We start from the raw sequence: 21,431 nt of genomic DNA on the forward strand, positions 1-21,431 counted from the left end.
ATATATTTTATACATACATCTAATATGTCCTGATCAAATCAGGAATATTAACACTTCCATCTTCTTCCTAGTCACAAAGGTTTAATAATGTATAAAGTAGTTTTGCTTTTAGGGAAATAAAAATATATTTTCTGGTTTGAAGAAAAATTGCACAGATTCTATTAGTCGTGGAGACTAGAGAAAAGTCTTAAATTTTGACACATCTGTGATGACCAGAGTTTCTCTATTCAAGAGAAGTAATGTACAGAAATAAAATCTATGGGAAAATATGTTACAAACTGGGTGCAAATATTTAATTCTTTATAAAATCTTAAAACTGGGAAAACTCCTATCGCAATTAGCTAATGTCTGTAGGCTGGAACTAGTTTCCCATTTATGCAGACTTTGTACATAGTAAGCTTTTGTTAAAATAAAAATAGCAATGTAAAAATAGAGAAGTATTCTGTCTCCAAGAAAGACAACTCAACAGAGTTCTCCATAAACTCCGTGTTGCCTTGGCCTTGTTTGAAAACAGCATAAAATAGTTATGATCAGCGGGAATGCAAATTAATCATCTAGAAGATGTTTAATTCCATATGAATCTGAATGGAAGGTCTAGGCTCAAATTCTCAGGAAAGCCAAATTCGTTTCTAGAGACCCTGCAGAGGAGGGTCTACCAACTTTCCCTTCTGTGTTTGGGAAAGAACTGCCCAGAGCTCACAAAGGGGGGGGGGGTCCACCTAGAAGGGAGGACATAGCTTCCAAGAACAGAAGGAACTGAAAGAGTCAAAGGATCTTTTCTCAGCCCTTTTTCTCGAGTTCACATTCCGAAAATGGGACGCAAACCTTGAAGCCATTTTGTCAGGCTCTCATTTGGAGAATGACGTCTGTGTTGATGCATCTCTGGCCAGCACGAAGGACCACCAGTGAGGCTGCCTGAGTCCACTGGCTTTAGTCTGCATCTTAGTACACCAGGAAATGTAGAAACACCCACATGTGGGAAGGAAGAATTCCTTTGTTAATAAACGTTTTTCCCTAAAATGCTCCAAGTCAGAAAGGCCAGCTGTCAGTATTATGCTTGAATTCTATTAAGTGATAACTTATATTTATAATAATAATTCAGGTTATCCCATGATTTTCTTATTCATATAGCCATCTTAGTTATTTCCTCTATAGCTTTATCTTTAAGTGATATGATTGCTTGACGACTTATTAACAATATCGCAGGATATTGTTAGTTGGTTGTTGAAAGGAATTTGAGAGAGTCAAAAATATTACATTAATTTTAACACACCTTTTATCAATATAAGCAATTTAACTAAATTATAACCTATGCTGCCTCCCATTTGTAAATAAGCAGAGGAAATGTGATTATCAGTATGCATTTATTGTTACATTAATGATGAACCTTTGCCCATTATGTCCACGGTTTATTTTGATGAACTTCTGTCAAGTCATTATATGTTCTAAAATTTAATAATACTTGGAAGAATAATTGAGCCATTATTAGAAAGGCATCAATTGTTCATCTAAAATTAACTGATGTTTGAAACTGAAATCATGGACCTTCTGATTTTGTTGAGTACTAAAAAATAACAGTTGTGAACAGATTCTCAATGATCCTTAATAGTCCACTAATAACTTAATCATAGGATTGTTTTCCTGTATAGCTGCACATTAAATGTGCCTATGTTGTGCAAGAATGTAGCTCAGTGGCAGAGAACTTTCCTTACGAGTGTGAGGTCCTAGGTTCGAGTCTCAACTTCACCAAATGAAAGAAAGAAAGAAAGAAAGAAAGAAAGAAAGAAAGAAAGAAAGAAAGAAAGAAAGAAAGGAAGGAAGGAAGGAAGGAAGGAAGGAAGGAAGGAAGGAAGAGAAAACTAAGCTATTAAGGTAAATAGTCATATTGTGCTTTCCACAGATTATTCATGTATGGCTGCTTTCTTATTTGCTGTCTAGAATTTTTCCGGGAGCTGCTGGAGAATGCAGAGAAGTCCCTAAATGACATGTTCGTCCGGACCTACGGCATGCTGTACATGCAGAATTCGGAGGTGTTTCAGGACCTTTTCACTGAGCTGAAAAGATACTACACTGGGGGTAACGTCAACCTGGAGGAGATGCTCAATGACTTCTGGGCTCGGCTCCTGGAGCGGATGTTCCAGCTGATAAACCCCCAGTATCACTTCAGCGAGGACTACCTGGAATGCGTGAGTAAGTACACCGACCAGCTGAAGCCCTTCGGAGATGTGCCACGGAAACTCAAGATCCAGGTCACGCGTGCTTTCATTGCGGCTCGCACCTTCGTCCAGGGCCTGACAGTGGGCAGAGAAGTTGCCAACCGAGTTTCCAAGGTAACTGAAGGCGTTACAGTTGGTCTTCCTTTTTTTCTTTAAAAAAATGGTTATAAAAGAAATTCCAGCAAAAATTCTAATTCCAGATGGCCTCTGCTCTTAAAATCATTAGGTGCATGTCCAAGGTTAAATATATTTTTTTCTTTATACAAGAGAAAGAACTTAAGCAGTTTCTTATGGTTTAGCAATTAATGCAAATATTTATCAGCACTGTAGCAGAGTTTTCATAAATACAGTTCAAACAGGGTGGCTTGCAGCTAGCGTCACCACGTGAAATTGGGGGATAACCGCCCATGGACGGGTCCACTCAGGTTCTGATACTCCGGCGAATGACAGCGCTCTCCAAAGATGCTAAAAGTAGAAACAGGGCAGGGGCACCTGGCGTCTCTTCTTTATCAGGGTGGCTCAGGGCCTCATTGGTGAGAGTGGAGCCTTGCCTGGCACCTGTGGAAGCAGAAGCCCGTGGGGTGGAGGCGGGGGTTCTAAAGGATACATAGGGTAGGTTTTGGAGGCTACTCCCTTGGGTCATCCTTTATCTTGGTAATTCCATGCTGTGTGTTGTGATGGTCTTATGAGAAAGATAAATCACTAATCCACTTCGGGGCCTCGAGGATAATGTCTGTAAACCTCTGATGCAAGGGATCCTTCTGGGCCACCGGCTTTCAGCGTGGAACATTTCCTGCGCGGAGCGTATCTGCTTCTGTTTAAGCTCTGCCTTGACATTTAACTGCTCCTATGAGGTGGGCCTGCCCATTTATGAGGTCAGCCCTACAAATAACCTAAAAGATGATTTATATAAGAAGTCAAGGGAAAACAATATATAAAAGGAGCCTGGTATTATCTCTCTTAAAGAAGGTCATATTTGTACAGAGATTATTGCCAAACAGTATTTTTTTATTGCAGGTCTGTGCCCAAGAGTTCCAGAGTTGTATTTTTTTTTCTTCTCTTTTTCTTTTCCCCCTTATTGGTACTACTCTGCAGTATTTCTTTTTTGTTCTTCCTTTTTATCTCATCATTTATGTCTTGGCATAAAGACAGTGTAGTCTGCACTCTTAAAGATATCTCTCTGGCATGATTTACAAAATTCCTAGCAGTCCATTTTTAAAGTATCAGTTTCTAAAATGTTACAGCTTATGAGAGCATTTTTAAAGGGCTTCTAAAGCAATAATCATAATGAATAAAATAATATAAAGATCATATAGCAAAAATAGCTAATGTGGTATTTTTCATTGTACATCAACTCTATCTGGCCTATCAAAGGAATAAGTTCCTCAGAAGTGGTTTAATAAGGAAGCAGCCAGGTGGAATACTGAAATAATGTATGATTCTGTGGGGATGATATGGAATATTCAGACAAGTACAGGAAGGAAAGGTGTGTCCTATGTGCCATGACCAAGATATATCTTGCTGTAGGACATAAAATTAATGAAATTGTAGTTCAATAAGTTAAATTAAAATGCAGTCACAAAGGCTTTAAGAGGGGGGCCTTCACTGCTGTTGAAGGATGAAATGTCTATTTGCAGAGCCGGAGGTGAAAAGCATGGGTAAAATATGTGCACTGTTTTTGTTCTTGGTGTTGAATCCATTTCACGAATGTGAGAAACATTTGGCTTATATAGTATGAAGTATAGAAGATCCCAAGAAGACAGGAATGTATACGTTTTCCTGTAGAATATCTAAGGAGCCAAAATGAAATGTAGCCTAATGACCGTTTTTACCTTTTCCCTGAGGATAGCATTAATAACGGCCCAGGATTTCTTCCGTGGTCTTTCACAGGGAGTTGTACTCTTGGGTATCTGCTTGTCAGTTTCTATTATGATGAAGGACATTAGGAACCAACCATGAGTAGAATATCTCCTTCAGAGTTTTCAAAAATTCATGAGGGCTGTGTTATACAAAACCAGTTTCTTTCTTTCTATAAGCGCCAGCTCCCGAGGTTTGGGGTATAGTTTGTGGGTCCTATAACTGAAAATGTTAACTATTCTATACAGATCCTGGCTTAACTTAACTGGGGTCCGTTAGTCCTAACCATCCCAAACATAAAGCCCTCATTGGCATTTGGTCTCTGAGTGTGGCACAGAAAAAGATGAGATGATATGTAGCTATGCGGGTGGGAAGATTGACAGCAGCTGGGTAGATAAAAGAGGGAACTCCACATTCAAAGAAGCTGAGTGATTACTTTTATGAAATGATTTGTAACTCACGGATTTTCAGATTTTCACTTTCTTGTTATAATTTCCAGAAAATCTGCAGTAGATTAGAAAGGCTGCCGTTAGTTCGATGGTGGCCTTCTAACTACTGTGCATACCAAGGGAATTATAAAGGTTAATAGCCTGAGAGGAGAAGAAAGAACTAAATTTGATGGTTCAGCCTCTACAGGGCAGAAGTGTTAGAGTTGGTGGCAGAAGTTTAAAGAATTCAAAGGAAGTTCAAAGGTCAAGATCAACTACTCTCATCATCGTACTTTGGGAATTTGGTTCCCTCCAATTTCTCCTTTCATTTAAGTGACAATTTAAGTCTTTGAAAGCAACGTTAATAGTGTCTAATTAATTGTTTTGACTGGAAAATTAGCTTTTTTTGGCAAAACACAGCAGTTTGAGACAAATGTTTTGACAGAACATATTAGGGAAATTCCTTTTATAAAAGTGGAAGATTAATTTGTGAGCTTCAACTGAATTATGTCTTAAACTTAGGCTGGCCATCCCATGGATAGAAATAATCCTTCTTCTAGCCTTGAAAATGGGGAAATCATATTTTGTGACCACAGCCATAGCGCTGGGTGAAGCATTGTGTGATTCTCTAGTGAGTACCTAAGGTCACTGAGCTAGGATTGATTTTCTGTGTGGATTCCCATTTTTGAGCATGGCAAGAGTTGTGCCACATGGAGTGTAAGACTTTTGTATAGTGAGCATAGCACCCATGCTTTAGCTGAGCCCCTCGAAAATGACCTGTCTAGTTGGACACATCCATGCCCCGTAACTGCCCTTGTTCCCTGCAGTGACGGATGCACATGTGTCCAAGTAGAAATGTAGACGAATTTTTAAAGAGGCATTTTTGAACCAAATGCAACTAGAAACATCTTCATTGCCCCATCTAGACGATATCAACAGTGATCGCTCCTCACTATGGAGGCCTTTGGAGCACAAACATGAACTGTACCATACTCAACATTTGGATCTCACAAAGCTTATTTCAAGAAGGAAACCCATAAGCCGCCAAAGATGACTCACCATTGATACTATCCTCAAACACTGTGAAGCTAAGCAATACCACTCAGGAACATACAAAAGAATAAATAAATGTGGTAAACTCAGAAACTTCAGACTAAAAATGAAGATCGCACAGTGATGCAGATGATGTTGAGCTGTACAGTCAGGCAAAGCCTCGGTGGAGCTTTTAAAGCCTCAGTGGAGCTTTCACTGGCTAACTAGTGGTAGATTTAGAGGATGAGGGAGGGATCTACATGCATCACATGTAAGATATTTCCATCAAATCAATTAGTGTAAACAAATTCTTTACCTGTTGGCCAACCATGACTGTTTTTATGTGTAGGTATGATCCTGTTTATAAACTTCCACACACATACACACAGAGGTATAAGCACAAATAAGTGTATTTCCCAGCCCCCACAACACAGTAAAAGCTGAAAACTGTGCTAAGATCACTCACATCAACTTTCCAAGTCATGGCATTGATTTATTTCATAAAAATTGAGTCAAGAGCAGAGCAGAGAACCATTGCATCTGAAATACTAAGAGATACTGTCATCTATATCTCTAGTCTTTCTTCCTATACTTTGAAAGGCAAGTATGGCTTTTATGTTTTAGGAAGACATAGGAATTTTTATTTTGCTTGTGATTTCTGAGCAAGCTCAGAAACTTCAGACTGAAAATGAAGATTGCACAGTGATGCAGATGATGTTGAGCTGTACAGTCAGGCAAAGCCTCGGTGGAGCTTTTAAAGCCTCAGTGGAGCTTTCTCTGGCTAACTAGTGCTAGATTTAGAGGATGAGGGAGAAGACGAAGAAGCAAATTACCTACCACAGTAAATATGCCTACCGGGGCCCTCTCTGATTACATTGGAAAAACATTCTGGAAGAAACACTGCGTATTCTACTTATCGGGGAAATTGGAATTGGAATCTGTTTTTAATATTTGAAGTTTGAAAATTTTTAAGATGGAAAGTAACACCTGTGGTACCTATCACCCGAATTATTAGTTTCATTCCTTCTGTAGTAACGTGTTGATTCGAGTTGATTTTGTGACATTTTGTGAAACTGAAAAGGACCACAAAAAGGCCACAAATGGAAGAATCATTTTCATAGTTCATCTGAGGTTTGTGTATTCTCTTCTGTAATTGGTGAATGTCCAATGGACCAGTAAAACCTCAGTTTTATATAGCGTTAGAAACATAAAGTTAAGAAATTCACTTTTATTCTTTTTTTGCCGTGTTGTTTGTGAACTGCATAGGTTTGCTGCTCACAAGCACTGGAGTATCTCTCTCTCTCTCTCTCTCTCTCTCTCTCTCTCTCTCTCTCTCTCTCTTTCTCTCTCTCTGTGTGTATTTGTGTGTGTGTGTGTGTGTGTGTGTGTATGTATGTGTGCGTGCATGTGTGTGTATGAGAGAGAGAGAGAGAAATGCTTGCTATGAGGCATATCCCACAGTCAGAGGACAACTTTTGGGAGGCAGTTCTTTTTCTTTTACCAAGTATTCTTCAAGTGATGGAAAGCAGATCTTAGGTCTTGGTAAACCGTTTGGTAGAAGGTTCCCTTACCTGCTGTGCCATCTCCTCGGCCTTTAAAAAAAGTTACTCAGAAAGAGTAGATACATACAAAATAATTGGTGAGCCAGACAGTTGTAGCTCATAAGTTCACTTAGATATCTAGGCTTACTGCTTCATAGTTATTGCTGTCTACTTTATGCCTTTGGATGCCACATTCTTGAAGCTCATCATCTGAAGGATCATTTCACACCTCTCCAGTACTGCTCAGGTTCTGCCTGTTCTCCAAGCATCCTTCACCGTCAAAAGGGCCTGCATTGTTTACCAAACAACAACATATCTTTCAGCATGTTATTTCCAGGCTTAGAGTATACTAGGTTCCTCTCCATTCCTAAAACATTTATTGTACTGTATTCTTACAAGATATAAGAATTGCTTTTATTCTCACTCTCTCACTTTAATTTGCTTCATCTTCATAGCTCAGAGCACAAAAGTGCTTAACATATTAAACACACCAAACCAAAGTTTACTGAGAAAAATCCTCGAAACAGCTGCAGTCTCCTTATGATCAGACAAATGCTGGGTCACTGGGCTCAGCTGTCTAAGTATATAGGAAGCAGAAGTTGATAACGCTAGGGGCACAATGGCAAGAATCTTGTTCCCACGAATTTCTTACTCATGGTTGATTCATTTACTCCTCAAAATGAATAAAACATTGAAGATGAATTCATCAGGAAGAAAGGTGCCTGTTTTAATGGAATTATAACATAATTCAACCATAAGTTATTAAAAACAGACATAGCTCAAAAAAGAACAAGAAGGAAAGACATACAAATAGCTTTTAATGGACTGGAAATCAGTGGTTTCATTCTCCCTATTCGTTACTCTCTTCTTCAATCAATCACTTCCCAAATTTATATCTCTAGGCTATACATCTTAAAATTAGTAAGGAATCTGAAAGATTTTAGTAGAAGCAATTAAGTTCTTTTAATCAAGATCCATCCTTTCTCCTCCTTCTCTAGAGTGATCTGTTCCATTCACTATTAGTTCTCAGAGAAGAATTCAATTTTTTGATATCTAGATTTCCTTGTTCTTTTTTGATTTCCAGAGCTAAACACAGAACCTCAAACGTTGTTAAATCATACATTTTCAGTGAATTGCTTTAATAAAACATTTTGATGCTATGTTTTTTTTTAGCACTAATGACATTGTTTTGAGAAAGGATCCGTTGGAGTCTTGATCCATGAGCCTTCTAGCCTCTACTTCACAAGTGTTGAGATTACAAGTGTGTACTGCCGCAATCAGAACAATGAGATTCAAATAAAATATTATGTCATCCATGAAAATAGGTATGTCCCTTTGTCTTGGGAGATTATAGAAACCAAGAGAACAGAGAGTGGACATGAATATGCCAATGGTGTAGCATTCCAAGGGAGCAATGGTCATGGCGCTGTGAAGATGAGGCTGGGAGGATTTGAACCATATGGTATGACTAGCATTTCTCAGCTTTCAGACTCTGAAGATCTTTGCTCAAGAAAGGACTTTTCAAAAGACAGTATGTGGATTATTTTACTTAAGCAAGATGGTCCATACAGAATACCAACAAAAAGCAAAAATTATGTAGGTTCTGGTTTGCAAAACGCTAACAATTGACTAGATGCGAGACAGCGAGTTTGGAATCTTAGCCGGTGTCAACCAAGATTGGGGTCCCTCTAGAGAAACACAAACTCTCCATCCAGCAGTGACCTAGTATGAAGCCAGGTTTTGAGAACCCAGTTGGTTTCCATTTAGCAACAGCCTAATGCTGATGGATGTGGGAATTGCCAATATATAAATGTTTATTTGCAAAATATGATAACATAAAACCTGGGAAAGGAGAGAAAAAGACCAGACATACTACCTGATGTTTATGTACTTAAGGGAGATTTTGAAGAGGAAAGAAAATATAGAAGTGTGCCTTCCGGAAGGAAGGAAGGAAGACATAGAGAGAATTTGGGGATGTGGCTGTAATCAACAGAATCAGCGGTTCTAAGTGGTTTAGTAGAAAGGGCAGTAAAAGCCGAGTGTAGGCTTGGCCATGAGTGTGTTGATGGCTTCATTACGCCTGGCATGATAGCAGTGGATCCATGATGCCTAATCTCTGTCTAGAAATGATCGTTATACTAAGGCTCACAGACTAGCAAATCTCTGTGATGGGTGTTACTCTGCAATAGGGGAAAATTGAATTTTTTTGTTTGTGTTTTAATCACTGTAGCAACTTCATATTTCTCTGATGGGCAAGGGGTCATCAGTAGAGTGCTATTGAACTCGTATGCTGGAAAGGTATCCTTAGCAGTGGGACCAAGACCTGTCCCTGATGGATGACGTGGATCTTTGAAACCTGTTCTCTATGGCTGGATGTCTAGCTCAGCCTTGATTCAGGGGCAGAGAAGCTTGCTCATGCCTCAGTTTGATTTGGCATGCTTAGTTGATTCCCAAGGGAGACCTTACCCCATCTGGAGACAGAGGAAGAGTGGATGGGGGTGGGGGTAAGAAGATGGGAGGGGAAGGGAATGGGAGGAGAGGAGGAAATGGAAACTGTGGCTGGTATGTAAAATAAAATAAGAAAAAAGAGATTTTAAAGCAGAGGGAATGATATCATGATTTAAAAGGAACTATATCCAATATCCAGCTTTGACACATTTGGAAACTGTAAATGCTCACCCAAAGATGCTGGCTTGAAATACACTGTTCTGGAACAATGCACAGAATAGGTAAATTTTCGACATACTTTGGTTGATTTCATTGATACATGTGGCTTTTATCTTTTGTCTGTTTCATTTTCCTTTACCATTTTTTTAATGCCCAGACTTTACCTCCAAGATAGTGTCTGTTTTTGCCACCATGATGAACTTAGTAAAATCGATTTGAGTGGCATGTCTACTGTTTTCCTAGGCCCCTCAGTAAGAACTCCTCTGCGGCAATGGGAAGTGTGTGCTACAAACAGACAAGCTGTCTTTGTTATTAATAGGGAGCCTCCACTGGTTGCCAATTAAAGTACATCACAGTTATTTTTTAACCCAAATGGTAAAATGCCAAGGCTCTAACTCAAAGAACTGTGCTTCAAATAAGGCTTCATAAAGAAAAGTGGATATAAAATATTATACCAATGTCGCCTCTATTATTGGATATTTATCTCTAAATGCACACATGTAGTTCCCTGCCAGAATGATCTAGGACACACCTTATTCTGTAATTATGTCCCCATCTAGAGTAGATGTGGAGAGCAGACAGGAGGTAACCCAGGTGTGTGACTATCACAGGCCAAACGTGAAATGTTCAAAGATTTCTCTTTTCTTGACCCATCTTCCAAGATGCAATGTTACAAGAACATTCCGTTATATAATATCAGTGCACGGCAGAATTTTAATAAAGCTTGACAGACACATTGTATTATCATTGCTCATGCAGTGAAGAAGAGCTTAGGTGGGATGTCACATGCTAGTCTATTTTCAAATGAGTTACTGAGTCATATTGGTGTTTGTTAGAATTATGGGAGATGCATTATTACATTCTGTGAATTTTCTCTACCCTCATATTTTTCGTGCCATGCAAAGGTTATTCTTTTCCATGTATGTACATGATAGCTCTTTCACTTGATCGATATTCAGCACAAACAGGATGGATCAATTTCCTATGCTCAGAATACTGTAATCATCCCAAACAATGTTGAAAGTCTGCATTTCCTTGGGTCTAACTGGGATAGCCAAGGGTGAAAATGGACGGTTCAGAGTGTCAGTAATAGGATAATGGTGACCTTGACATTCAATTGGAAGTGAAACTATAGGCTAAAATCAATCGAGACTCCCAGTTAACATCAGATGACATTTAAGTATGTTGCATAAACAGAAATTTTGAATTCATTTTTGCCCTTGCAGGATGTGCTACATATCAAAAAAAATGTCATGGCCATATTTAATACTCAGCAGAGTGCAGCGGATTGTGTGTGGAAATTTCTTCCCCTCTAGTTCACAATATCTGACAAATTCAGAAATATGAATGCTTCTGTGTTCATTTTCTGTGAATTCCTGAGAATAATAAACATTCATTCATTGAACAGTTTAAACTTTAATGAATGTATTAATTATAAAAACGTTTCACATAACAGGTACAAATATGTCTTTTCATAAAGAAATATGTTCATTTATAAATAATACCATGTTCAAACTTTTATTTTCTCTTGGCTTTGTAAAAGAAACATATTCTCTTACTAAAAATATATCAAAACGTAAGTCGACATTTATTTTGCTGAATTTCAGTGAATACTAGCAATGTTTAGTGAGAAGTACTTGATTTTATTGTGTTGTGAAAAACTAACAGAGAAGCAAACCCTGTAGAAGTCTCCATTCTGTTCTTCTGACGATGTCATTCAGATCAGCAGCTGGGTGGGGGACAGTCGGACTCCACCTGCAGTAAACGTTTTATTGAAAGGTTGAACCCTATGATATCCTGCCCCATTTGTAGACAGAAGGTAATGGTATAAAATATCATGATACTATTTCTATAAAATATTTCAAATATCTACTTGGATTGGAGAAAACTGTATCCTGACATTGTGGCTTGCAGGGAAGAGAGAATCCATGTTATAAGACTTTTCTTTGTGCAGATTGGTTTCCATGTTAAGGAGGAAGCTTTTCTCCCCTCACAAAACCCAAGAGATGGTGTCAAACTTTCTGCTCCATTCTATCCAAGTCCTCTCTCTTGGTCAATTTGTAGTCTGTCATTTGTATAGTGATTTTGGGTCCAGCTGAGCTAACAAGATAGTATCGCCTTATAGAATCACCCAAACAAAGGTGCAATTACCCCCTCAAATCAAAAAGAAGATTTAAGCAAAATTATCATCAAAACTGATTCAACTCGATATTTAATTTTCATTGGTCATCAGAAAAATAATTTTATACATTTTCATGTTTTCCCTGACTAAATCAATGTGGACTTACCAAACAAGATTATTATTTTGCATGTACAGAATATAAAAGGAAAACAAATCAAGCCCTTATGCAAGTGCTCTACAGAGATGAATGTCCATTCGTCATTGTGCCTAAGGATGGCAGCCAAAGATAACACACAAGCTGGTACTCTACTGAGCTACCTCCTGCTTATGACTATGTGTGCTATGGGAGGATGTGCATGTGTGTTGATCTTGCCTCAACTTTACACTTCAAATTTTACGGTAGACTGGAGTTACTCATTTTGTTTTTTATGTTTTCGATGTTGAAATTTTCTGATTAACTTCTTTATACTACAAGTCTATGACTTAGGTATATATGTGTGTTTGTGTATGGATGTGTGTGTGTATATATATATATATATATGTATGTGTGTATGTATGTGTATGTATATAGGTATTTATGTATATATATATATATATGTGTGTGTGTGTATATGTATGTAGGCCTATTAAAGAGGTCTAGCTTAGTCAGTAGGAATCTTAGTGGAATTTTTAATCTTGGGGTCATGAGTTTGAGCCCCACATTGGATGCCATAATGTACAAGTCCACAATAGCCCAGAATGGAATATAACAATTTATTTATTTAAGGATAAAAGTGAGAGTAAGGACATAAATCCGCGGTTCTATGAGTGTGCTAGAAGCTGGGAACCAAAATCAGCCAAAAAGCTGGCTGCACAAGCTTTTTGTCTGCCTTATAATACCTCAGATCACAACCAAAATGGGCTGGTATCTAAAAGACTATTGGCTGAAGGAGTTCCCACAACAATATACATATATACAATATTTCTCAAAAAATATTTGAAGGCATAAAATGGAGGAAGAAATAAGAACAAGAGAAGGATAGTGTTTTTCATCAAACAAAACATTTGCATCTAAACCAAATGGCAACTGATAAACTTTGTTCCAGTCGAGCCCACAAAAATGTTTTACCTGGCATGGCTGCTTCATGATTTCAAACAGTATTTTCAGTTGGAAAGATTGCTCTAAAATGTGATTTCTAAATATGGAACATTTGACAAGCCTAGGACTTGTGACCACATATCAAGATGCTGAAGTTCAAACATGGTTAGTTTGAGCTCAAGTATGTTGAGCATCTATGTCCCCCTCTGATGATACAAGCCTGATCCTGGAGCGCTTGGCCTGATCCTGGAGCCAGTGTTTGCTACCATCTATTGCAATTGTTGGTATTTTATTCATAATTGAGTATGATTTTCTATTTCTCTTCCTTTGACAAAACTGAAGACATGAAAATCAAGTGAAGCCATGTTTTGAGCCCACTGGGGGGTGAACCTATCCTAATTGTTTAGCATGGTCATGTGTTCTGTGTTTAGAGTATTTATCCAGTGAACTTCAAGAGCATTGACTATTACTTACCTCCTTAGTCTTTGGCTTTATAAACCCTCTTTAAAGCTTTGTGTCAGCCATCATCATGAGGTCAACATTATCCCTTAATCAGGTGACAACAAATCAATAGCTAAGAAAAGCCTGTCTTGTTCCTGGTGTTGAAGCCAGCAAAGAATCCTGCATGCGTTAATGTCTTACATTATACTTGTATTCACTGCACTTCTAGCACTTTACTTATTCAGAAATGGCTCCTAGCACCTGGGCCACACATTCTTCTTGTCAACAACATCTTAACACTACCACTACCAAAGCATCTCCTTTCTAACATGAATGGATGCTCCCAGGAATGTTTCCAGCCCAACCTTTGTGATAAGGACCTTTCATATACTGACACCTTGCCCTTTCATGGGGCCTACATGATAGTTATGATTCTTATCTTTGGTTAGATGAGGACTCTGGATTGGAATGGCATGCCCCCTATGCCTCATTCAAAGATGAACATTTTCTTATACAAGCCTCTGATGTGGGATTACACTCAGTCTGCTGTGATTACCACTAATGAATAAAGTAAACTGCCTAGGCCTGTTGATAGGGCAGAACGTAGGTAGGCTGGGAAAACTAAACTGAATGCTGAGAAAAAGGAGAACTTTAGCAGGTAAGCCACAGCCATGTGATGATACACAGATTAATAGAAATGGGTTAAATTGATATGTAAGAGTTAGCCAATAAGAAACTACAGCTAATAGGCCAAGTAGTGATTTCATTAACACAGTTAACACGATTATTTTAGGGCTAAGTGGCCAGAAACCAACAAGCAGCCTTCTCCAATCTCTACAACTTTCACAAATGCCGTGGAATAGAGTGCTTTCAGCCACATCTATACTTTATAATTTTACATATAGAAACAACAAATGAAAAATTAATGATATTTTATTTAACACACTTTACTCTAAGCACTCACATATATGTGTATGACAAATACAATATTAATGTACTCATTCTAATTTTTAGAAAATATTATACACTAGGGGTTAGAGAAATGGCTCAGTGGTTAAGAGCACTTCCTGTTCCTCAGAGGACCCAAATTTGGTTCCCAGCACCACAAGGAGGCTCATAACTGTGGGCAGAGGCTGCTTGTTTTTTTTTTTGCTTCCTGGCTACCCCGACCCAAAATAATAACACAGAAACTAGATTATTACAATAATGTTTGGCCTATTAGCTCATACTTCTTATTCGCTGGCTCTTATATCTTAAATTAACCCATTTCTGTTAATCTGTGTATTGCCACATGACTCTGGCCTACCAGTAAGTTTCCATTCAGCGTCTGTCTCCTTTGGCAGTTACATAGTTTCTCTCTTTCACTCTGCCTACTCTCTATACATATCTTTTCCAGCCTGGCTATATTTTGTTAAGCCATTGGCCAAAGGCAGATTTATTAACCAATGGCAATGAAACATAATCATAGAATACAGAAGAGAATCCCATATCACACAACCATCTATAACTCCAGTTCCAAGGATATGTTTTGATCTTTTGACCTCTGTGAAAACAGCATGAATGTGGTTTATATATGTCTATTAGGCAAACACCTATAAAATAAAAATAAGCAAATCGTTTTTAAAAGATTTAAATGAAAAGCAAACAATGATTAAATATTTACCCTTTAAACGTAGGCTCTTGCAAGTTGTCTGTCAACAAATTGAGTCAAAAACTAATTTATTTCCAGAAGGAGTTGAAGGTACCACCTAAGTTTTATATAAAGTGTGTCTTTTTATGTAATCGCATTGATTCCCTGAATTTTATCAACATATTAAATATGCACTTTGTCATGTTCCAGTGTGCAGTTTCTATAAGTCCCAAGCTCATGAGTTACACATGCCTAGTTCCTAAGGAGGTAGATAATGCCTAGATACAAATTTAATACATTCTACTTCTACTTTAGATAACACAGACTTGGGAACTCATCCAAGGAAGGCTAATTTTATAGCCAATTATCCTCAAAGTCCCCCTGGCTATAGGAAAAAGAGAGAAATATTTTGTCTTTGCATATCTCCTTTTTGTCCCTGATTCAAATTCTAGCAGAAGAAACAGACTTTTTTATTTTTAATTGAGAAATTTGTTATCGCCAGAGCTTTGGAGATCCTATATGTGATGTCGCTGGTGTCCCTGGAACTGATAAGCAACAGGAAGGTTGCAGATCACGAAGATGGATTAATCTGTAATTTTCTGTCTTCCCTGGGATGAGAAAAAACTAATTAGTATAGCAGGTGACAAATACCAATGGGTGTTAGTATCAGTAACACACAAATAGATACTAAATTATGATCATGGAGGAAGGGCACTCTCTTGGATGCTTAGCTCTCCCAAAAGCTTTCTAACACGCTTATGAGGTAGTCTCTTACTAGACCACAGTACTTTAAGTCACATGGCTCATTTCCATTTGGTACTGTGTCTTGATGAAGTTACTATTGATCCTTCTCAAATGCCTACCACCGTAAAAGGAATCGGGTCATTTTCAGTGATTCTTATAGGTTTTTAGATGAGCCTTGTAGCATGTGTAGGGTTACTCCTTCTTCACAGGTCATGGCTAGTTGCTGGTATTTCCTCTGGAATCTGGAAGATTATATCACTGCCCAATGTTGTTTAATTCCCATCAGCTTATGCTACCATACTGCTAGAGAGCTGACGCTAGACTTATTTTATAATTCTACCCACTAAATTAATTTAAACTACATAAACCTATTCATTGTGGCATTTAAAATCACTTTCCTCAAGAGAATATAGAGCATTAAGTAAGCATCTTTTTAAAAAAAAAACATAACTTTGACACAGTTTTAGGGACCGTGGCATTTAATGTCAGCGTCTCATAATTTAGCTACACACTGTGGTTTCCACCTCAGCTTGTTACTGCTGAGTCAAAAGTCTATGCCAGAGATGAGTGTCAGAGTATTTCCAGCACACAGGTAGCCTACAACCTGTCTATCTGAAGCCCCCAATCCTGGTCTATCCTGATCTAGCCTACAACCTGTCTATCTGAAGCCCCCAATCCTGGTCTATCCTGATTTAGCCTACAACCTGTCTATCTGAAGCCCCCAATCCTGGTCTATCCTGATTTAGCCTACAACCTGTCTATCTGAAGCCCCCAATCCTGGTCTATCCTGATTTAGCCTACAACCTGTCTATCTGAAGCCCCCAATCCTGGTCTATCCTGATTTAGCCTACAACCTGTCTATCTGAAGCCCCCAATCCTGTTCTATCCTGATTTAGCCTACAACCTGTCTATCTGAAGCCCCCAATCCTGGTCTATCCTGGTTTAGCCTACAACCTGTCTATCTGAAGCCCCCAATCCTGTTCTATCCTGATTTAGCCTACAACCTGTCTATCTGAAGCCCCCAATCCTGTTCTATCCTGATTTAGCCTACATGGTGAGTGCTTTTTTTTTTTTAGAACTAAGTAGTCCCACAAATTAACCTACTGCAAATCAAACCTAATAGATTTAAGCAATACATATCACATGGTAACCTCTGAAAAAGTCTTTTTCTTTTTGTTGTATATCAAAGTTACAATTTCCCCTTTCCTACCAATGTGCTGCAATCTAAATTCTGATGACAACAGTCCTGGGCTGTTCCTGTTCCAAGCCATGTCTCCCCAGCCTGCAGTCTATGCCTTCACTTGGAAAGCCCAAGACAATCTTTGTCAGATACCATTTTGGTGACGTCAGTGCCCTGGTTACAAATGCGTATCACGTGTCCATGAGTTGGGCTCGTTTATGGAGCACATGGCTATTGCTAAACTGCACTAGAAGCAGCAGTTGCCACAGGAGTTTGACAAGTCTGAAGTCAGAGGCATAGCCCTCAAGTCTTTCCTCACTCCTCCCGTGGCTCCTAGTCTTAGTGTCAAACCCATGCCCGGCTTATTCAGGAACCTTCGCTCCCGTAGCTTCCCTGCAGAGCCTACAGAGTTACAGCCACATCTTCCCGAGTGTGTCTTTCTCTTTCTCTCTTGCTTGCTTCACAGTCTGCCGCACTTTACAAATATCTATCCAGTGTCCAGGAAGCTTCTCACTGAGTAAGCAATTCTTTTTACTATTTTATTTTTATCTTTTATTTGTTCTTCTGTCTAACCAGCCACAGTTTCTCCTATCTTCTCTCCACCCAGTCCCCTCTTCCTCACCTCTCCCCCAGATCCACTGTTCCTCCGTTTCCCTTCAGAAAAGAACAGGCCTCACAGGGTATCAATCAAAAATGGAATAAATAATTATAATAAGCCTAGGCACAAACCCTCACAGCAAGGCTGCATGTGGCAACCCAGTAGGAAGAAAAGCAGGCAAAGAGTCCTAGACAGCCCTGCTCCCTCTGCTAGGAATCCCACAAGAACCCCAAGCTAAACAACCATAACATAACTCCTTCTCTCGTCAGAATGAATTTCACCATCTTTCTTGACTTCATGTCTTAACCTTTTCCAATTTGTGAACCTCCTAATCCTGCCAACTGCAAGCTAGTACTCAAGGAAGGAACACAGCTCCCATCCTTGATATTTCTCAGAGCAAGTGCTGATATAATCAGATGTTGGTATATACTGAATAGAAAACACTGTTGTGGTATTCTTCTTTCCTTCGGCCTTTTAGAGCCTGGGCAAAAATCACATGTGTCATCCTGTCTCGTGCTTCATCGTCAGTGGAGCCTTGAGTGGTGGTCTTAGACAAAGGATGTCATACAGTTCTTCCTAGAATCCTGCCTCCTCAAACAGATACGTTAAATACTCAATACATGCAGTCAAGCAGCAGAACAATAGCTCCCTTTGAAGTTTTTAAGAACATCCAGAACAAAGATGTTTCAGACGTGTGAAATATTGATGTCAGAGCATAGCTCGAGAAGCTACATCCTCGCTTTAGCTTTAATCCACAATGCTATTGCTCCAGATATGCCAGAGGGTAAAGAATCTGCAGGGCTTCATTTCCAAGGTGTTTATGTCTATATCAGCTGTCTCTGCACAGATATCTATAGTGTTTCCATAGTTACTGGAGCACTGCTCCCCAGATCTTCCTTCATGTCTTAGATTTCTGCTCTTTCGTCTAACTACGGTAGGAAAATTTAGCTCACAAAATCATTTTTAAAGATATTTATATAGACATATCTTCGTGAGTATAGGCCACATATCTACAGATGCCCAAAGAAGCCAGAAAATGACTTGGGATTCTTTGAAGCCAGAACTACAGGCATTTGGTTCCCATCCAAATGAGTGCTGAGAACCAAACCCAGGTCCTCTGGAAAACAAGTGAGTGCTCTTGACCGCTGAGCTATCTCTCCAGTCTCAGCTCATGACATTATTAGTGGAGAAGAGTTTACCAATGACATCGGGGTCTTCCTGCATTACCAGTGTAGATCCCCCTCTGCTGTTACACGGAAGAGTGGTGGATGCAGGACTCTGCACTCCCACGGATGCTCCTGCTATGCATGATGAGAATTATCAAAGGGCAAGCAGGCAAGGGAAGGAAAGGGAAAAGCAACTCTCCTCCTTTGCAAAATGCTCTCATTGCACATTCACAATTAAGTCGTTCTTATTTCTGTAATTAAAATAATTTCCACTGAGAGGTCTTAATCGCTCATGCCCACAAGTAAAAAAGGACTGCTATCATGAATGAAGAATTGAAAGAAAGATCTCATTCAGATCCTTTAGCTCCTGTGAGAAATCTCTGAAAACAATCCAAGTGTGAAAAAGCTTTCCAGGGTTGTTTAGCCATTGTGGGATGTACCCACTAGTATGTTTGCCCATATCTCATTCAGCAAGCATTTATTAAACACTAACGATCTTGCCGATGAAATGGGTATCATGATGAATAAGACCTATCCTTTCTGTGGAAGAATTCCCATTTCAAAACATGTACCAGCCAAATGAACAGTGGACATTGATAAATATTGCCCATCTTTGAACCTTAGACCATTGCTCATAAGTACTGAAGAACATGAAAGAAGCTAAAGACATAGCTCACTGATAGAATGGTCACCTGGTATTTGTAAGACTCTGAGTTCATCCCTTGTGCAGCAAAAATAAATAGAAAAATCACTAAACAAATGAATAAATAACCGAACAAGCATTTAAGGAAGTAGCTCGCTCATGCAGTCTTATAAGCACAACAAATGGTGGCCCTTTGGCCTTAATGCATCTCCTGTTTCCAATCACAGACTTCCCATGAGCAGGTGCAAAAATTCCAAACCAGTACACAATTCAGGCTTTGCTGGAAGATTAAAACTACACAGGCAATTTGTTCATGCGTAGTGATTAATTGCAAAGTATGCCCTATTCTCCTGCAAGCAGTTCATTATGTGCTATTCTTCATTTACGTAACATGAATATAATTTCTTCCATAAATGTAAGATGATGGACCACAGAGTCAAGGAAAGAAAGGAGCAGCTTAGTGGAATCCGGAGTTCATAGATGAGCTATGGCAAGTGTCTGGGCTGAATTCTGACTTGAGTCCCTTCATTTCCTTTCCTTTGCCAGAGTGAGGACACTAGTTTCCAGTTATTTGGGTCTTTGGAGTGGAGGTGGGCATGGAGAAGTATCTATCTACTGCTTGTAGATTTGTTTGCAGTAGAGAAATGCTGGTCAAGTTGTGTACTGGAATTGAATTGAAAGGAATAGGTCAGACTGCCACACACAAATCTTTGAATGTGAATTTGAAAACTACTTCCGTTGTCTGGATTCTAATTTTGGAACACCACAGCTTACCTTCATAACAAGGTGGCGGTCTGTTCATGAACCGCTGCAGATTTCAAAGGCGCTATTAAGCCTAGACTATCTGTTTGTGGTGGGTTTCCATGGATCTCCCCAAAATTCAACTCCGTCTTTTTGGTGGAGCCAAACATCCACATCTTCTGAGCAACATTTTCTTGAACAACTAACAATTAACTTGGCGCTAATGTTGCTCGTGTGCGAGTTAGCATCCTGAGAGATACAGTGAACTCTGTCAAAATGATAGCGAGGAAACTGTTTGCTGCTGAATCCTGCATTTGATTGCTGTGTATCCTAGAAAAACAATCATGGTACCTTGTTAGAAGACACATGCCACCTAACAGCTGCGGAGGAATTTAGGCTGAAGAGTGATTACAGATGAAGTCTGCTGGGAGTGTCTGGGAATGAAGCTCTCCTCTACTAGAGTACAGAGAAATACTCTGATTCATGAAAATCTCATACAAAAGCTTCTCCTGACTGTAACCTTCCAAATATATCTCAGGAAGATTGGCAGATTCTTCCACTAAATTGGAAAAACACTATTAAAATTTAATTGTATGATAAAGTTGAATAATGGCTTTATGTTTTTCTTTCTGTGGTTTATGAAATCGTATTGGTAAAGTGCTTGTTTATTGAGACTCCAGGATCGCATCTGTAGAGGAACAGAAAGTGAGGGTAAAGACCTCATTCCACACACTCCCAGCTGAAGGAGTAACATGACAGAGAGTCAGTCATTAGAAACTGTTTATCAGCGACTCGAGAGCTGGGCCATCATGCGGAGGGTCTTGCGAGTAGGGCTGAAAACTGAACTCAGTTCAGTCCACAGATCTCACAAGGTGGTAGGGTAGGATGAAACTGATTTTCTCCATGTGTGCATGATGCGCGCGAGAAAACACACACAAACACACACACACACACACACACACACACACACACACACACTAACCAAGAATGAGGAACTGGTTTCCAATCCTCAACATCTACCTAAAAGACAGACCTGGCATGTCTAAGGAAGCCACAGATGGGAACTTCCGTCTTTACACTCCTGCTGGGTGTTTTATCCATCCCCCAAAGTAATCTTATGCTGAAATGAGCAGCTTATATTGCGAACTAGTTCATTAGAAAAGCCTGACAAAGCAATGTCAGTGTTAAGAACCCTGATTTTCTACTGTGTAAAGGTGAGGATGCTAATAATGGAAGAGGGATCTGCTGAGAGAAATTGCCTCTTTCTATCCATGCTTTGCTTTCACAATGCAACCCCTGCCGTCTGCAAACGCAGGCAAACCAGTGGAGGTGCCCTGGAGAATTTTC

The 21,431-nt window shown here is 39.2% G+C and overlaps 1 protein-coding gene across 2 annotated transcripts in view; it reads left to right on the forward strand.

Annotated features, from left to right (window-relative positions):
• Positions 1-21,431, forward strand: part of Gpc6 (glypican 6) — a 989,931-nt gene that overhangs the window by 486,703 nt on the left and 481,797 nt on the right. For both annotated transcript variants that reach the window (XM_075949426.1, XM_075949427.1), the window contains exon 3: positions 1,939-2,330. In XM_075949426.1, coding sequence (XP_075805541.1) covers positions 1,939-2,330 — 392 coding nt within the window. The remainder of the gene's footprint in view (positions 1-1,938; positions 2,331-21,431) is intronic.

This window comes from Microtus pennsylvanicus, chromosome 15, assembly GCF_037038515.1.
Source record: "Microtus pennsylvanicus isolate mMicPen1 chromosome 15, mMicPen1.hap1, whole genome shotgun sequence".
Classification (NCBI taxonomy): Eukaryota; Metazoa; Chordata; class Mammalia; order Rodentia; family Cricetidae; genus Microtus; species Microtus pennsylvanicus.